The sequence below is a fragment of the Pteropus alecto genome, unplaced genomic scaffold (genome assembly GCF_000325575.1).
Source record: "Pteropus alecto unplaced genomic scaffold, ASM32557v1 scaffold78, whole genome shotgun sequence".
In the NCBI taxonomy this organism is placed as follows: domain Eukaryota; kingdom Metazoa; phylum Chordata; class Mammalia; order Chiroptera; family Pteropodidae; genus Pteropus; species Pteropus alecto.
The window spans coordinates 17,489,856-17,510,238 of record NW_006443124.1 but is presented as its reverse complement, the minus strand read 5'-3'; the positions used below and the strand labels follow the sequence as shown (position 1 = coordinate 17,510,238).

Here is a 20,383-nt window from a genome sequence, read left to right as displayed (position 1 = left end):
TCATTTGTGCTTATTTTAGATATTCTTTCATATTGTTGTTCTACCATCTAAAGTTCCTGGCACCCATCCTGATCTTTTCTGGAACTTTTGACTAGTTTATTTTGGATTCTTTCTCTGATCCTCAGATACATTTTTGTTGTGACAGCGTCTTTAGCAGGGTTTCTTTATTGGATGGAAATTCTGTATGTCCTAGGGTGGGGGGTGGGTACCCTTCCTGAGTAAGTACTCTTACCAGGTACTCCAGGGGTACCTCTTGCCTGGATCCCCATTTTAGATTAACTTAGTCTGGGAGTTCCTAGCAGTATGAATTCAAGCCCCAATCCCAAATCAAGAATAGGTTTCCATTTCTTAGGGGAATTTTTCCCACCTGAGTCAAAGCAGACAAACAGGAGCCTTGTCACCTCCCTGAACTGCCGGAAGATGGCTTTTCTGGTCCATATTTTCCCAACGATGTGGCTCTACAGTTTTCCAGCTTTGTCCACTGCTCTCCGCTCCACTTGCCCACCTCTCTCGGGCCTAAGCTCTTGCTGCATTTGCAATCTGGTGCTTCCAGGAGTCAGGCTCTGGTCACTGGAACCAAAAACCCCACCAACTGCGCACCAGCTGATTTTTTAACTCTGCCTTTCCAAATGAGATCATTCCATTTCATACTCTGAGCACTTTCTGCTTTGGGAACACTTCTATGATTCCCTCTATACACAGGGGACCCCGAAATCTGGAAGCAGGCTCCTCGGCTCTGTCTCTCAAGACCTAGGTAAGGAAACCTCAAATATTCAGGGAGGCTAGAGAACATCCCACTTATTCTCCATGCTCTCATGCTCCAGGCCATGAAGGCTGAAGATCTTTAAAGCCCGAAGAGAGGGAAGCATGTCTCGCCAAGTGAAGGAGTGCTGGCTTTGAAAGGCAGGGGTGAACCGCACTCATTTTTCTCTTTCTGTTCTCCTGCCACTGGGCTCTGATACAGAACTAAAAAGGTAGAGATTGACAAAATATATTTTTTAAAAAATAATAAACACGTTGTCTACAAGAGACTCACTTTAGAACCAAAGATACAAATAGGTTGCAAGTGAAAAGATGCTCCAATCAAATGGCAACCAAAAGAGACCTGAAACGGTTATACTAGTGCCAGGCAAAATAGACACTAAGGCAAAAAAAAAAAACATTACAAGACATCTCACGCTGATCGCACATTTTTTTTCATTATATTACGTATTGGTAAAAGAGTTAATCTACCAAGATGTTATGATGACTATAAGCATAAGCACAACTAACAGCAGAGCCCCAAAATACATGAAGCAAAAACTAACAGATCAAAGGGAGAAATAGACAGTTTTACAATAATAGTTGGAGACTTCAATACCTCACTTTCAATGACAGATAGAACAACTAAACAAAGGTGAATAAGAAGTAGAGAACAACACTATACACCAACTAGACCTGACTGACTTATACAAGACACTCCACCCAATGACAGCAGAATATACATTTTACTTAAACACACATGGAACATTCTCTAGCATAGTTCATATGTTAGGCCATGAAACAAGTTTCAATAAATTATAAAAGACTTAAATCAACAAAGTATCTTTTCCAACCACAACGAATGAAGCTAGAAATCAACGATAGAAGAAAAACTGGAAAAAATCACAAGTATGTTAAATTTAAGCAACATATTCTTAAACCAAGAAGAATTATAAAGAAAATTAGAAAATAGTTTGAGATAAATGAGAATGAAAAGACAACATACCAAAATTTATAAGATGCAGTGAAAGTGGTGCTCAGAGGGAAAGTCAAAGCTATGAAATATAGGCCTATGTTAAAAAGATCAGAAATCAATAACTTAACTTCACATGTTAAGAAACTAGAAAAAGAAGAGCAAGATAAACCCAAAGTTAGAAAAAGGAAGGAAATAATGACTAAAGCAGAAATAAATAAAATAGATAATAGAAAAATAGAAAAAAAAAACAAGGAAAGCAAAAGTTGGTTCTTTAGAGATTGCAGCAAAACCGACTGACCATTAGCTGGACTGACCAAGAAAAAGAGTTTAAAGACTCAAATTATTAAAATCAGAAATAAAAGTGGGGATATTTATCAATACAGGCCCTACCAAAATAAAAAGATTATAAAGGAATCCTATGAACAATTAAGTTTTACACCAACAAATTAGATAACCTAGCTGAAATGGACAAATTCATAGAAAAACACAAAGTTTACATCAAAACTGACTCACGAAGAAACAGAAAATCTGAACAGATGTATAACAAATAAAGGGATTTGATCAGTAGTCAAATACAAAATAAAAGGCATCCATTTTAGAAATGAAGTAGTAAAATGACCTATATTTACAGATGAGATGGTTTCGTGTATAGAAAACCTAAGTAATCCACAAAAAAATAATAAAACAGCTAAGAAATGAATTCTGCAATGTCATGAGATAAATACCAATATTCAAAAATCAATTTGATTTCTCTACATTAGCAATGAACAATTTTAAAATGAAATTATGAAAATTACATTTACAGTATCATTAAAAAGAGTTAAATTCTTAGCAATAAATATAACAAAAGGGCACATTTTGTACACTGAAAACTACAAAACATCACTGAAAGAAATTTGAAAGACCTAAATAAATACAAGGATATCTCACACTTACAGATTAGAAAACCAATATTGTTAAGATGGCAATACTCTCCAAATTGATCTACACATTCAATGCAATCCTCCGCCCCAAAAAAATCAGCAAAATATTTTGCAAATTTTCTTTCTTGCAAAATTTAAAAAGATGATCCTAAAATTTATGTGGAAATGCAGGGGGCCTCAAATAGCCAAAAACAATTGTAGGGGGAGGGGGAGAACCTAGTTGGAGGACTCATATTTCTCAAGTTCAAAACTTCCCACAAAGTTACAGTAATCAATGTGTGTGGTACTGACATAAGGACAGGCATATAGATCAATGGAATAATAGAATTGAGAATCTAGCAATAAATCCATACATTTATGGTCAATTCATTTTCAACAAGAGTGCCAATAAAATCCAATGGAGAAAAAAAATCAACAAATGGTGCTGAGACCATTGTATATACACATGGAAAAGATCAAATGGAACTCCATCCTCATACTATACACAAAAATTAACTCAAAATGGATCAAGACCTAAGTGCAAGAGCTAAAACTAGAAAACTCTTAGAAAAAAACATAGATGTCAGTCTCTGTGACCTTGGAGTAGGCAATGGGTTCTTAGATATGACCCTGAACACACAAGTAACTAAAGAGGATAAACTGGACTTAATCACAATTTTAAAGATTTTTTTTGCATCAAAGGACACAATCGAGAAAGTGAATATGAGAAAAGATTTTCAAATCATATATCTATAAGGTTCTAGTATCAATATATATAAAGAACTCTTACAACTCAAAGATAAAAAGATAAATAGCCCAATTAAAAAAAAAAAAAAACAGGCCAAGTATTTGAATAGACATTTCTCTAAAGAAAATATACGAAGGGCCAATAAGCACATGAAAAGATGCTCTACATCACTAGCAGCTAGGGTAATGAAAATCAAAACCACAATAAGATACCATTTCACAGTGGCTACTAGGATAGCTATATATTTTTTAATGAACTAAAAACAAGTGATAAGCAAGGATGTGAACAAAATGGACCCCTCACACATTATTGGTGGAAATGTAAAATGGTACAACTACCATGGAAAACAGTTTAGCAGTTAAACATGAAATCACTATATGATCCAGGAACAGCAAGCAAATTGAAAATATATGTTCACACAAAACCTTGTATAAGAATGTCCACAGAAGTCAAAAAGTGGAAACAACGTGGAGGCGGGTCCAAGATCACAGCGTGTTGGACGTTGAGTTCGCCCTCTCCCGAGAACACATGGAATGCACACCTATATTGAAAGCAAATCCTCCTGAGACAACTGTGAGCCAATTTCAGCTTCTGCATAACAAGCAAAAGAGTTGGCACAGAGAAGTCTGGGGAATTGCAAGAGCTTGAGGGAGCTGAGGGCAAACCCCAGACCACAGCATCCAGGGAGCGCCATTGTTCACATTTCCCCTGAATGAGGACAGTGGGCGGAAGCCCCATTCATATTTTTCTGGCTGACATGCAAGGGCGCTGTAGCACATCCCCAGCCACTCATCCTGGAGCCAGATCCAGTGGAAACCAGAGGCCACCACAGCTATTGGTGCATACTAGGGGCCCCTCCACCCAAACACTAATCCAGTGGGTGCAGCAGGGTGCTGCTTCGCATACTCACTGGGCTGTATGCAAGTGGGCTCCCCAAACTAGAGAGAGTATGGAGCCAACAGAACACTGCAGTACCCACCTGAAGGGCCACCCTATCCAGAAAAAGTGTGGAGATAGTGGGGCACTGCTGTGTGTGCACATGGGACTGCTTCACAAGAAAAAAGGGCAGAGCTAGCAAAATTCTGTGGCACCCACACTTGGCACTGCTCTGTGCAGGATGAATGAGGTGCCACTATGTGTGCTTGGGTGCCCCGCCAAGAGAGAGTGCAGAACAAGGGCAGTATGGCTGTGCATGTACCTAAGGCTTTGCCAGTAGGCGAGGCTGCCCCACCTGGAGAAAGGGCAGAGCTAGGCACGCACACAGACTGGCTCCACCCAGACCTCACTTTGACTTTGGAAAATTGATGTAACAGGGCACACAAGAAATAAGAAAAATCTCAAATAAACAACCTAATGTTTCACCCTAAAGAACAGAAAAATAAGAACAAATGAAGTCCAAAGTCAGTAAAGGGAAGGAAATAATAAAAGTTAGAGCAGAATTCAATGAAATCGAAAACAAAAGAATAAATTAATGCATCAAAGAGCTGGGTCTTTGGAAAGATTGATAAAATTGACAAGCCACTGGCTAGACTAAAAAATAAAAGGAGAAAAGACTCAAACAAAATCATAAATCAAAGAGGAGAAATTACAATGGACACCACAAAGGAATATAAAAGAATACTATGAAAGGCTATACACCACCAAATTTGGTAACCTAGAAAAAAATGGAAAAGTTCTTAGAAATATACAACCTTCCTAGACTGAATTGAGAAGAACTGAAAAACCTAAATAGAGCGATGAACAGTAAGAAAATTGAGTCAAAAACCTCCCCAAAAGTAAAAAGTCCAGAATCAGAAGGCTTCACTAGTGAATTCTATCAAACATTCAAAAAAGACTTCATACCTATAAATCTCAAACTATTCTGAAAAATTAAAGAGGCACTACTTTCTAACTCATTTTATGAGGTCAACATGACCCTGATACCAAAATCTGGGAAGGGTAACTCAAAAAAAAGAAAATTACAGACCAATATCTCTGATGAATATAGATGGAAAAATACTAAACAAAATACTAGCAAATTGAATTAAACAATAAATAAATTAAAAAGGTAATACATCATAATCAAGAGAGGTTCATTCCAGAAGCACAAGGATGGTTCAACATACACAAACCCATCGATATGATATATTACATTAACAAAATAAGGAAAATCATATGAGATATCAATAGATGCAGGAAAAGCATTTGATAAAACATCCATTTATGATTAAAACACTCAATAAAATGGATATAGAAAGAAAGTAGCTCAATGTAATAAAGGCCATATAGGATAAACCCTCAGCTAATATCATACTCAATATTAAAAAACTGAACAATTTTCCTCTAAGATCAGGAACTAGACAAGGATGCTCAATCTCACCACTGTTATTCAACATAGTACTGGAAGTCCTAGTGAGAGCAATCAGGAAAGAGAAAGAAATAAAAAGCATCAAAATTGACAATGAAGAAAATTGTCACTTTTTGCAGATGACATGATTTTATATATAGAAAATCCTAAAGAATCCACCTAAAAACTATTAGAAACAATAAACAAATAATGTTGCAGGATACAAAATCAGTGTACAAAAATCCATTGTGTTTCTATATACTAGCAATGAAATATCAGAAAAAGAAATGAAGAAAACAATTCCATTTGCAATTGCAATGAAAAGCATAAAATACCTAGGAATAAATTTAACAAATGATGCGAAGTACTTATACACTGAAAGCTACAAGACATTGTTGAAAAAATTGAAGAAGACACAAAGAAATGGAAAGATATTCCATGTTCATGGATTGAAAAATCAACACAGTTAAAATGGTCATGTTATGGAAAGCAATATACAGATTTGATGCAATCTCCATCAATGGCATTTTCAAGGAAATAGAACCAAAAAAAAGCATCAAATTTGTATGGAACCACAAAAGACCCCAAATACCCAAAGGAATCCTGAAGAAAAAGAGAATAAAACCAGAAGTATCACACTCCCTGACTTCAAATTATACTACGAACCTACAATAATCAAAACAGTATAGAATCAATAGAAGAAGAGACACAGACCAATGGAATACAATTGAGAATCCAAAATTATAGGCAACTAATTCACAGCAAAGGAGCCAAAATCATACAGTGGAGAAAGGAAAGCCTCTTCAATAAATGATGTTATGAAAATTGGAAAGCCACATGCAGAAGAATAAAACTAGACTACTATTTGACACCATACATAAAAATTAACTCGAAATGAATTAAAGACTTAAATATAATACCTGAAAAAATTAAATACATGGGAAAAAACATAGGTACTAAACTATGAACCCTAGTCTGAGAGGATTCTACAAATTTGACCCCAAAGACAAGGGAAGTAAAAGCAAGAGCAAATGAATGGGACCACATCAAACTAAAAAATGTCTGCACAGAAAAAAAAAAAAAATGAACAAAACAAAAATGCAAGCAACCAAACGGGAGAAGATATTTGCAAAAAATGTCTCCAATGAGAAGGTACTATCCAAAATTTATAAAGAACACATACAACTCAACCAAAAAAAAAAAAAACCTGTTAGAGGACCTGAACACTTTTCCCAAGAAGCCACATAAATGGCCAAAAGATATATGAAAAGGTGCTCCACTTCACCAGCTATTAGAGAAATGCAAATCAACACCACAATGAGATACCAACTCACACCTGTTAGAATGGCTATTATCAACAAGTAATAACAAGTGTTGGAGAGGCTGTGGGGAAAAAGGAACCTCATACTGCTGGTGGGAATGTAAACTGGTACAGCCACTATGGAAAACAGCATGGAGGTTCCTCAAAAAATTAAAAATAGAGCTACCATATGACCCAGCAATACCTGTTCTTGGTATCTACTTGAAAATTTTAAAAACATTAATCTGTAAAGATATATACACCTCTATGTTCACTGCAGCATATACATGGTAGCCAAGACATGGAAACAACTGGTATCCTTTTATAGATGACTGAATAAAGAAAATGTGGTACATATGTACAATGGAATATCACTGAGCCATAAAGAAGGATGAAATATTGCCATTTGCAACAATATAGATGGATTTTAAGAGTGTCGTGCTAAGCAAAATAAATCAGAAAAGGACAAGAACCATACGATTTCACTCATATGTGGGATATAAAACAAAGTTACAAATGAACACACAAAACAAACAAACTCATAAAAACAAACAACACAAGTGTGGTTACCAGAGGGAAGGGGGGTGGGGGGAGGATGTAGAGAGTAAAGGGGCTCAAATATATGGTGACAGAGGGAAACTAAACTTTGGATGCTGAGCACACAATGCAACACACAGATGATGTATTATAGACCTGTATATTTGAAATTCATATGATGTTATTAACCAATGTCCCCCCAATAAATTTTTTAAAACCTAATCAGATATGAAGAACACAATACCTGAAATGAAGAATATATTAGAAGAAATCGACATCAGATTAGTTAGTACAGGAGAATGGATTAGAGACCTAAAAGACAGAATGGTGTAAATCACCCAATGAGGATAGTATAAGAGATCTCTGGGATAACATGAAGAGCCCTAACATTCACATTATAGGGATTCCAGAAGGAAAAGAGACAGAGAAAGGTGCAGAAAGAATATTTGAAGAAATAACAGCTGAAAACTTTCCTAATCTGGGGAAGGAAACAGACATCCAGGTCCGGTAAACACAGAGCTTTCCAAACAAGATGAACCCCAAGGGGCCCACACCAAGACATATTGTAATTAAAATGGCAAAGTTAAGGATAAAGAGATAATCTCAAAGGCAGCAAGAATAAAAAAACAAGTTGCCTACAAGGGAAACCCCACGAGGCTATCAGCTGATTTTTCAGAAGCAACTTTGCAGGCCAGAAGGAAGCAGCAAGAAATATTTAAAGTGCTGAAAGGACTAAACTACAACCTAGAATAATTTATCCAGCAAGGTTACCATTTGCTCCTGCAAGCAAAAACTGAAGGAGTTCATCACCACTGAACAAACTGTACAGGAAATGTTAATGGGTCTTCTTTATGCAGAAAAGAAAAGGCCACACAAGAAAAAAGAAAATGCAGGAAAGAACAAAAATCTCACTGATAAAAGCAAATATACAATAAGCACAGTGAATCATCCATTTAAAAAGCTAATAGGAAGGTCAAAAGACAAGAGTAGCAAAATTAACTATCACTATAATAAATTATCAGGAGATACACCAAATAAAAAGATATAAAGAACAGATATCAAAGATATTGAAAACATAAAGAGCAGAGAGGGGAGTAAAAATGTAGTGCTTTTAAAATGTGAATGATCTAAAATGCCTATCAGCTTAAAACAGACTGCTATTCAGATGGATATATATAAACCACATGGTAACCATAAACCAAAACCTACAAAAAATACACAAAAAAAATGAAAAGAAAGGAATCCAGTCAAAACACTAAAGAAAACCAATAAAGCAAAAGGAAAGAGATCAAGAGAAGGAACAAAGAACAACAAAAACAACCAAAAAACAATTAACAAAATTGCAATAAGCACATACCTATCAAAAATTACTCTAAATGTAAATAAACTAAATGCTCAAATCAAAAGACATAGGGTGGCAGAATGTATTTAAAGAACATGGCCCATCTATGTGCTGCCTGCAAGAAACTCACTTCAAATCGAAAGACACACAGACTGAAAGTGAAGGAATGGAAAAAGATATTCCATGCAAATGGAAGTGAACAAAAATCTATATAACAAGAGAAAGAGACACAGAGAGAGAGAGAGAAAAGAGAGAGATGGAGAAAAAGACAGACAGAGAGAGACAGACAGAGACAGAGAGAATTACAAGTCAATATCTCTGATGAACATAGATGCCAAAATTCTCAACAAAATACTAGCAAATGGAATTCAACAACACATTACAAGGATCCTACACCATGATTAAGTGAGATTTATACCAGGGATGCAAGGTCAGTTCGACATTCACGAAACAATTAATGTGATTCATAACATCAACAAAACCAAAGATAAAAATCATATGATTATCTCAATAGATGCAGAAAAAGCACTTGACAAAATTCAATATCCATTTATGATAAACACTCTCGACAAAGTTGGTATAGAAGAAATATACCTCAACTTGATAAAGGCCATATATGACGAGGCCACAGCTAACAACATCCTTTAAGATCAGGAACAGGACAAGGATGCCCACTCTCACTGCTGTTATTCAACATAGTATTGGAAGTCCTAGGCACAGCAATAAAAAAAAAAAAAAAAGGCATCCAAATTGAAAAAGAAGAAATAAAACCGTCACTATTTGCAGATGACATGATACTATATATAGAAAACCCTAGAGTCCACTAAAAAGTTAATATAATTAATAAAAGAATTCAGTAAAGTAGCAGGATACAAAATCAATATACAGAAACCATCATATTCCTATACACTAATAATGAACAATCAGAAGGATAAATTAAGAAAATAATTCCATTTATAATTGCATCAAAAAATACCTAGAAATAAATGTAACCAAGGATGTGAAATACATGTACTCTGTAAACTGTAAGACAATGAAGAAAAAAATTAAAGAAGACCTGCACTCATGATTTGAAAGAATTAATATTGTTAAAATGACCATACTACCCTAAACAATATACAGATTCAATGCAATTCCTATCAAAATATCAATGACATTCTTCTCAGAACTAGAACAAATAATCCTAACATTTATATGGAACCAAGAAAGACCCCAAATAGCCAAAGCAATCTTGAAAATGGAGAATAAAGTTGGAGGTATCAGGCTCCCTGATTTCACACTATACCACAAGGCTATAGTAATCAAAACAGCATGGTACTGGCATAAAAACAGACACACAGATCAATGGAACAGAACAGAGAGCCCAGAAATAGACCCTCACTTACATGGTCAATTAATTTATGACAAATAAGGTAAAAATATAAAATGGAGTAATGACAGTCTCTTTAAAAAGTGATGCTGGTTATGTTAGCTATATTTCAATAAAAAAAAATTTAAGAATGGTGCTGGGAAAACTGGACAGATACTTGCAAAACAAATGAAATTAGAACACCTTCTTACACCATATACAAGAATAAACTCAAAATGGATTAAAGGCTTAAATGTAAGACCCGAAACTATAAAACTCCCAGAAGAAAACTTAGGCAATGATTCTCTGACATTGCTCTTAGTGATTTTTTTTTCTGATATATCTCCTCGGGTGAGGGAAACAAAAGAAAAAATAAACAAATGGGACTGTAACTAAAAGGTTTTTGCACAGCAAAGGAAACCATCAACAAAATGAAAAAAGAACATACCAAATGGGAGAAGATATTCACCAATGATACATCTAATAAGGGGTTAATATCCAAAATTTATAAAGAATTCTTAAAATTTAACACCCCAAAAAACAAATAATTCATAAAAAATGAGGAGAGGTCCTGAATAGACAATTCTACAAAGAGAACACAGATGGCCAACAGACATATGAAAAGATGTTCAACGTCACTAATCATCAGGAAAATGCAAATGGAAACCACAATGAGATATCCCCTCACATCTGTCAGAATGCCCATCATCAATAAATCAACAGACAAGGGTTGGCGAAGATGTGGAGAAAGGAACCCTCATGCACTGTTGGTGGGACTGCAAATTGGTGCAGTCATGATGGAAAACAGCATGATGATTCTTCAAAAAACTCAAAACAGACCTACCATACAACCCAGCAATTCCACTCCTAGGTATTTATCCAAAAAATAGAAAACACGAATTCGAAAACATGTATGCATCCCTATGTTCACTGAAGCATTATTTACAATAGCCAAGATATGATATAGGTATGTGTCTATCAATGGATGAATGAATAAAGAAGAAGTTGCACATACATACAATGGAATATTAAGCAACAATAAAAAGTAATGAAATCTTGAAATTTACAAAATGGATGGATCTATAGATTATTATGTTAAGTGAAATAAGTCAGACAGAGAAAGACCAATACCATATAATCTCACTTATATGTGGAATCTAAAAGAAAAAAAGCAAAATAAAACAAAAACAAACTCATAGAAACAGAGACCAAAAGGATGGTGACCAGAAGGGATGGGGTGGGGGGATGAATGAAAAAGGTGAAGGGAAATATAGTCATAATATTGTGATAAATTTGCATAGTGACAGATGTTTACTAGAATTAGTTGGGTAGTAACATCGTAGGTATAAAAATCTCAAAGTACTACCAGTGCACATCTGAAACTAATACAACCAATATAATATTGTATACCAACTATACTTAAATTTTAAAATAAATAAATAATTTTAAAAAGTTTTAAGTGGGAACAACTCAACTGTCCATTAGCTGATGAAAGAATAGACGAACGATGGTATATGGAATATTATTTGGCCATATAAAGGAATGAAATACTGACATGTGCTACAGCATAGATAAGCCTTGAAATCATTATGCAGAAAAAGCCAGACACAAATGGCCACGTATCACATGATTCCATTTAAGTGAAATGTCCAGAGCAGGTCAATCCAGAGAGGCAGAAAATGGATTAGCAGTAGCCGGGGGCTGGGGAGTAGGACATGGGAGTGACTGCTACTGGGTTCAGGGTTTTTTGGGGTCATGAAAATGTTCAAGAATTAGATTGTAGTGTGGTTGCACACCCTTGCGAATATACTAAAACCCACAGCCCTGTACATTGTAAAAAGGTGAATTTTGTGCCCTGTGAATTACTCAACTAAAAAAAAACAACCAACATAATCCACCGTATCAAAAATCTAAAGCAGCAGCCACGATCTGACCAACAGACGCGGACTAAAGGGTCCCCAGCAAGGATGTGGACACACACAACTCCATGAGGCCCAGCTCCCCTCTGTGGGTGCAACACTGTGCTGTCTGTGAGGGGACACAGAGAGATGTATCCACTGCTTCACAAGCTAACTCATCCCACACCTCCCCTTACAGGTTTCCTTTTTTTTTAATTGAAATGCAGCATGATGCTGAAATAATGACATACCCAAATTTTCCAGTACTTCTGTGTTAGCAGAGACTTTCCTAAGGCAAGTGGGTGGAAATTGCATGTTCTTAGGTAAAAACATCTTTAGGACCCAAAAAAAGGCAAGAAGTGGAATTAACAGTACATGAGAATCCCCGTCCCATTATACATCAAATTCGCTCACTGGAAACTAGTGGTTTGGGCTTCACTGTGTCACCAATGACCCCATCTCACAACTCTTCTCCCTTGGGTGAGAGACATCAGCCTAAGTGTCCGAAGTGGGTGGCAGGCCTCCAGTGGAGTGAGAGTGGACGATTTTTATCTTAACAGTAGCATGTCAATTTAACGTACACCGGAAGAAAACAGAATTAGCCTCTCCAGTGCAAACTGCACAGATGTTATTGCTAAGAAAGCCTTGGAGGGGCACCTTAAATTTTTTCAAGAAGTTTGTTGAAAGAAAACTCTATGCAAAGACCATTAGTTTAGGGTGAAGCTGTGGCAGCCTATGGGGGTTCCAGCCCCTCGCTGCATGGCCACTCGGAAGCCTCTGGCCCAGGGGTAAGCGTCCCCTCTCTTGTGCATAAACGTGACAAAGCTGAGTTGGCCTGTGGACACACAAGCCGGTATGCCCTGGTTTTGAGTAGTGTGTCCCCAAGGGAAAACCTCAGTTTGAGAAGCTTGGCCATAACAACCTGGCATGGTTCCTGCTCAGTCCTCTGCCCGACCCTCACACAGAGCCAGTTGCTGACGTCCAGGACTTTCCCGACACCCGGCTGCATGCACACTCCCCGGAGTGCCACCTTCGACACACTTGGGCTCACCCCCCCGACCCAACATGAGGATCTTGCTGCCTGGGCCTCTGGCCCACCCCCAAGCAAGGTAAGCCCCCTTCCCTTACCTGCCTCATCCCCAGAACCCCAGCATCCAAGACTCACAATGCCTTGTGGGGAGGCAGCCAGAGCCATTGCAGAGTGGCAGTCCTTCAGCACAGTCCTAGAAGTTCTTTTACTAGCCCACTTCACAGGTGAGGAAACTGAGGCACAGAGGGCGACTACAAGAGGTCCCAGGGCAGCCGGAACAAATGACCACAAATAGGGGTTTAAAACAATGGGAATTTATCCTCTTCTAGTTCTGAAGGCTAATATCGAGATGTCACAGGGCCACACTCCCTGTCCCTTCCAGCTGCTGGTGCCCCAGGTATCTCAAATCCCCCCTTCCTTTCTGTCACTGGATTCAGGACCCACTAATCCAGTGTCAGCTCATCTAGAGATCCTTAACTGATGACATCTGCAGAGACCCTATTTTAGCATAAGGCCACAATCTCAGGTTCCAGGTGGGCATGGATTTTGAGGAGACACAACATCAACAACTTGCCCTAGGTTACCCAGCTACTAAGAATCACGAGTGAGGTCTGACCCAGTCCACACTCTGACCCCTCCACAGCCAGCCTCAAAGGGGACATCAAAATCAGGGCACTGGCCACCCTGGTGTGGGCATGGGCCAGACCCATAGCACAGCCCCCACCAGCAGACCCACCTCTAAAGGGTCCCCAACAAGGATATGGACACACACAACCCTCGATGTCCCACTACCAAAGCAGGAAGGCCAGGGATTCACCTTCTCAGCTGCCTGGAGTGATGCATGGCCATGGAACCCACACCCAGCTAGGAGGCATAAGGGAAAATCTGCTTCAGGCTCTTGTCCATTTTCTAAACAGAGGGGATAGCAGGTGACTGCCTGTGCTAGGTAGAAAAGCCCCAAGACCCCTGCCCCATAGTAGTCACAGCTTCTCCCAGCTATTCCACCAAACACTAATCCAGGCACTGCCCTAAAGGGCTTCTGTAGAAGGAATTTAGGTCCCAGATCAGCTGACTCTTAATTCATCAAAAGGAAATGACCCTGGGAGGGCCTGACCTAAGCAGGTGAGCCCTGAAAGGGAGGGGCTTTTCCTGGCCAAAGATGCTAAATAAGAGAGTAACTAGACATAAAGAGGATTGTCTATGCTGGCCTGAAGATGGAGGGGCCACATCACAAAGGACCAATAGCGACCCCCTGGCTACCAACCAGCCAGGAAACAGCCACAGACCCAGAACCACAAAAAAGAATCCTGCCAACAATTTGGATGGGCTTGGAAGAGGACCCTCAGAGAACTAAGCCAGTGGCTTGTGGATTCCAGCCTTTGAGATTGAACAAAGAGTCCAGCCACACCATGCCCAAACTTCTGACCTACAGAACTGTGAGCCAATCAACAGGTGTTGTTTTAAGCCACTGATTTGGTGGTAATTTGTTGCACAGCAGTAAATTAATTAATTAATTAATTGATTGATTAATAAAAACCACTCTTTCACATTTTTCCCATCTTGAACGTGATGGCTAGAGCTGTGAAAGCCATCTTATGACCATGAGGCAATAAGCATTAGAAAGAAAAAGGTAACATGCTCAGAAAGAGCCTGAGTCCTTGTGACATCCCTGTGATACACTGTTGGAAGTGGTCTCTGATTAGCCTCAAGGGTCTACTTTCCACCTCTTGGAACCAGGGTGCTTTTACACCTGGCTTTGTACAACAGACACAAAGGTCACATTCTGGGATGATCATAAACAGACATTAGTGAGCCCTGTAGCATCTACTATTCCCCAAGGGGAACCTAGCCACCACATGAAGGAGCCCATGCTGTCCACATGGAGAAAGGCCTGTGGATGAGATGTCGTGAGGGGTTCCAGACATAGGAGTGAGCCCAGCCAACATCACAGAAGAGAGAGGACTGTCACCCCAGCCAGCCTTGTCCATGGAAGCCATCCTAATTGGGACATCAGCCACATGAATGAGGCCAGGCTGGCTCCTCCTGTCCCAGCTGAAATGCACCATCCCCACTGACCCATGAAATCATGAACAGTAACCAATTGTTCTTTCGGGCCTCTACGTTTTGGGGGTATTTGCACCAGGTAACTGACCAAATGGGCCTGATGAAGCTGCTGAGTGCTGCCCCCCACTAGCTAGCCCCACCCCACCCACACTGGCTTCCTCCAGGCCTGTTCCCCTGGTGGCCAAATGTTTGCTTTGTCAACTGACCTGTGACATCCAGGTGGAAAGAGACCCTCTGGCCCCCGGCCTCACAGCTGTACTCTCCGCCGTCCACCTTCCCTGCCTGCTGCAGCACCAGCTGCCGGGCACAGCCCTTGGCCTCCATGCGCACCTTCGAGCTCCCATGCAGCTTCTTGCCGTCCTTGTACCACGTCACCTCCGTCTGCGCCTGGGCGACCTCACAGCTCAGTGTGGTGCTGGAACCCACCTCAGCTTGTACCTCTCCACGCATTGGCTGCTCCTTGGCAAACACGGCTGTGGGCTCTGGACACAGGGAGGGATGCACGGTTAGAGGATGCACAGAGGTGAGCCCTGGAACCACGACAGCGGCTCAGACCCCAGGCAGCTGCAGGTCCTCAAGGGGATCTTCATAGTCACGTACTGCAACACAGCCCTCCCATGCACGGGTGGCTTGACCAGTGCCTGGAGACAGAGGGAGGAAGGTGTAGCAGGGTGGCCGAGACTCTCCTGGTGGCCCGGCTAGGGCAGAGCAGGACTCAGAGGATGCACCGAGAAGCCCCAGTTCTAGAAAGAACCAAGACCTCAGATTCACCGAGATCCAAGCCTATCCTACTGAGGATGCTTCTAGCAGCTTTTGAGTCCTCTAAGCCTTGTTTCATCTTTAAAAGGAGAATAAGGACTTCATATTTCCTTTTTATCTTACATTCTTCATCCATGTCAATGTTTTGTGGGTAACTTCTTTCCACAAATCGAAGAATCTTCCACAACCCTAGCATTAGCAGAATAAATGACTGGCCAAGTGGCTTGGTCTTGCAAGTGCCAAATGGGGCCTGATCTGCACCCACCAAGCCCAGGAGGCATGTGCTCACCGCAGACACGCAGCCGGAAATCCACAGAGTGTTCACCCACACGGCATGAGTAGGTGCCCTCGTCCAGCCTGGTGACCGAGGTAGCCACTAGTCGGTGCCGTGTGCCCATGTTCTCCTGCGAGAAGCGCAGGCAGGAGCGGTCGAGCTCTGTGCCGTCCTTGAACCAGCGCACTGACACGTGGTCCTCTGCAGTCTCGCACTCAAACTGGGCTGGGCCCCCAGCCACTGCATCCACACAGCCACCAGCAGAGTCCTTGTGCAGAAAGGGTGTGAGTCCTGCAAGGGCCGCAGGGTCAGGAGACTGAGGAGTGTTATGCACAGGCCCATGCGCTAGTGGACAGAGGCGCTCCCGACTTCGGGACCAGGCAGGACCCTGGTCTGGGTCCCTTTCAGACAGGGTCAGCTGATTTCCAACCACCCAGCACCATGGACTACTAGGTTGTCCCCCACGCATCCCTCTCCCTACTGAGTGGGAGACCCCACCTACCCCCATATTAAGCTGAGCCTCCTGCCCCCAGTCCCCATGGGGTCAACTAAGCCAAACCTCCCCCAACCCCGAGGGAGGGTCACCTAAACCACTGCCCCACAGGGTTAAATGAGCCAGCCCTCAAACCCATGCCTCTAGAGAGAACATCAGCTCCCACTGCCCAAATCCCCTGGAGCCTTCCCAGAGCTGGACACAAAAAGCCCAGCCAGCTATGGCTGTGGCAGTGGCCAGGAGAACACAGACACACATGAACACACACACACCTTGGACCGACAGCTGGTAGGCGATGCGGTCCCCACGGCTGATGCACTCATACAGGCCAGCATCATCTCGAACCACGTCCCGTACCAGAAGTGCCTGCTGCCCCGCCAAAGCCTGCACCTCATACTTGGGGCCTGGGGGCAGCGCCCGGCCATCTTTGAGCCACGTCACAGCTGCAGCCTGGTCCGATAGCTCAGCCAGGAGCTGTGCCTCCTCATGCAGTCGGGCCAGCACCTCCTGCACTGCTGCTGGACGCTTAGTGGTCAGCCCTGGGGCCGCTGGTGGGGAATGGGCAAAGGGGGGAGGGGACAGACGGGAAAGCAGAGAGAGAGGAGTAAGCAGAGGAGAAGAAACAGAGGCAGAGTAGATAGAGTGAGAGTGGAAAGAGGGGGAAGAGAACAGAGGAGGAAGGGACAGAGGAGAAAATTGACAGGGGGAAGGGAACAGAAGGGCAGGGGGCAGAAGGTAGTGGACAGAAAAGTGGAAAGAGAGTGAGAACCAGATATGGTGGAGGGAGACAGGGAGAGCAAGAAAGGAAGACAGGACAAGATGCAGACCAGGAGAAGCAATCAGAAAAGAGGGGAAAGAGGAGTAGGGGGAGGGAAGTGGGAGCAGACAGATGGAGACATGAGGCTCTGCATCACCCGGGGCCTCCAGCCCCTTGACCACTCACATCCTGTGGCTGGGGTTCCCACCAGCCTGGGCAGGCTGCCTGGCACACCCTCTCCACTGTCGGGCCTCACTCATTGGGGCCACATACCTAGCAGAGCACCTGCACTCTCCAGGAGCACTGGGGCCTGGGGACCACAATCTCCCCCTGGCCCCACCCCCCAGAGAAAACAGAACTTAGAGAGGCCTGGGGGTCACTGGCAGGGGTCACCCTACCTCGGACCTCCATGCGGATGCTGCTCTCAATGCCATTGGCCACAAACTTGAGCTCAGCACCGTGCAGGCTGGCAGGCACTGAGCGGATGGTGACAGTGTGCCGGGTGCCATCTCGGCGGATCACGTACACGTTGCTGGCCTTCAGAGACTGCCCGTCCAGGAACCACTCGCCCGCCGAAGCCAAAGTGAGGTCCACAGAGAAGGTCACCTCACTGCCCTCCACTGCCTCCACTGCCTTCAGAGGTGTCTTCACAGCCAGCTGAGGAACTGCAGGTGGGAACTTCAGGAAGAAGCAAGGCCCCTGCCCTCACCTCCTCTTCCCCTAAAGCCCAGGAGCCAAATGCCTCCTCCTCCAGGAAGCCCACCAGAAGGTGCATGGCTCAGGAGTGAGTAGGGACAAGTTAGAGCCACCCAAGATCCCCTCCAAATCCCAGAAACCTGGGAGTGACAGGGCAGCTGTGCCACCTAGTCCCCTAGGGCTTGTGGACACAAATAGGTTCCTGGGGGCTCAAGTCCTGTCTCAGGGTCCCTTCCCACAGAGAACACTCCAGCAGTATCAGGGCCCTGGTCCTCCCTAATAGAGAGGATCCATGGGCCACTGGGGTCACACTATACTCTAGGTCTGGGTGATTCGGCAGCAGATGCCCCACAGGCCATTACCTGCAAGCCATGGGGAGTGGAACCTTTCACACTTACCCAGGTGGACAGTCCCTGGAAACTCAAGGTAATGGCTCTGGCCAAAGCTGTTCACAGCTGACACCCGGAACTGGAAGTCCCCCTCCTCGGCCACACCAGCCACAGTCAGCTTGGGTGTGGCAACCCACTCGGCCTCGTGGCACCGGCTCCAGGTGTGGGTGCCCAGTCGCTTCTTCTCCACCAGGTAGCCATCAATGGCAACGGGACGGTCCCCATGGGGTGGGGGGGACCAGCTGAGGGTCACGGAGCTCTCTGTCCTAGCCTTCACCACAGGGGCCTCAGGAGCATGCGGGGGCGGCTTTCTGGGGGCTGGGCAGAGCACAGGCCCCTGTCACTTATTGGGATCCCCTTCCCCAAGTCCAGGATCACCCAGGAGAAGGGCATCACAGAATCCCAGCTCTGAAATGGCCACAACCCAGCAGGCCGGGGGGCGGAGGGGGTGCGGAAGGCCAGCCTAAGGGGAGGCTGTGGGCCCGTGACTCCTGGCCCTGCCCTCTGGCCACTTTTCTACTTGTAGCAGAAAAGGCATCCTGGCTTCCGCAGCCACACTGCCCAGGGCCACCATGAGCTGTCCGTGTGGCCTGGGAACAGACATCTTCTAGTTCTCAGCCTTGACCTCGACAGAGCATTGGGGTCTTGGGCTGGGCAGTGGCTGAGGCAGAGCACAGCGACCTTCCCAAAGGTGCTGAGGCCCGTGTGCAAGGGTAGGGTAGGGAACTGCCACCCAATCCACAATACGGACACCAAAGTCCACAAAAAGAAGAAATGCTCACATAGGACGACACACACACGTGCGCATACACTGTGCTTCTAGAACAATCTCCAGCTTCTAATTTGGTTGGTGGGTTAGAGGGCCACCAAGACTCCTACTTTCCATAGTGAGGGAGGACTGCAAACAACTCGGGGTCTAAGGGAACCAGAACTGCACCCTCCCTGCAGCTGCTGAGCATAAGCCCACCCAGCATGCTCCACGCCAAACAAGGGGCATAGTCGTCAGTCGGAGGAGCACTCCCCAGGCCCTTACCTGACACGAAGAACTGGGTGGACGTCCGGCAGTCCCCAGCCACGAAGGCCACCTCGCCCACGTCCTCCAGGCTGCACTGGGAGATGGTCAGTGTGTGGCACGTGCCTTCAGTGGTGATGGCCACGCGGCCACCAGCCACCACCTCCTCGTGGTTCCGCAGCCAGCGCACGGGTTCCTCGGGCCTGGCCAGCTCTACGTAGAACATGGCAGTGTCTCCCACTCGCACCGCCGTCTTCCTCGGGAGCTTTCGGATTAGGTTGCCTAGGGTGGGCAGAGCCAGGGGTTGGTCAAACGGAACCCCGCCCGCCGCCCTCCAGTCTCGTGGGTTCCCGCCCTGCAACCAGCCCACCCTCCGTGTCCTGTGCCCTGGCCGCCCACCTCGCACCGCGAGCTCGGCCACCGTGCGGCTGCCCTCGGCCATCTCGCAGATGTACACGGCGTCGTCGTCGGCCGAGACATTGTGCACTGTCAGCCGGCGCTCCGTGCCCGCCTCCTCTATGGCGTACTTGGAGCTGGCCCACAGCCGCGTCTCTTCTTTGTACCACGCGGCCTCCGCGGTCGGCAGCGGCACCTCGCATTGGAACGTGGCCGACTCTTTCTCCTGCACCTCCAGGTCCTGCAGCCGCTTCTTGAAGGGCACCGCGGGCTCTGCGGGGAGAGGGCGGATGAGCCAGGCGCCGTGATGGGGCGAAATAGGGAGGCGGGTAGGGGCACCGGGAGTGTGGTGGGTGGGGAAGGGGCGGAGTGGCGGGGCAGGGCAAGGAGTGGGG

The 20,383-nt window shown here is 43.9% G+C and overlaps 1 protein-coding gene across 1 annotated transcript in view; it reads right to left on the bottom strand.

Annotated features, from left to right (window-relative positions):
* Window positions 1-20,383, bottom strand: part of OBSCN (obscurin, cytoskeletal calmodulin and titin-interacting RhoGEF) — a 145,428-nt gene that overhangs the window by 122,944 nt on the left and 2,101 nt on the right. Inside the window, 7 exon segments of the mRNA XM_006923370.1 lie at window positions 15,419-15,694; window positions 16,261-16,536; window positions 17,011-17,286; window positions 17,894-18,160; window positions 18,590-18,898; window positions 19,614-19,874; window positions 19,992-20,261. Coding sequence (XP_006923432.1) covers window positions 15,419-15,694; window positions 16,261-16,536; window positions 17,011-17,286; window positions 17,894-18,160; window positions 18,590-18,898; window positions 19,614-19,874; window positions 19,992-20,261 — 1,935 coding nt within the window.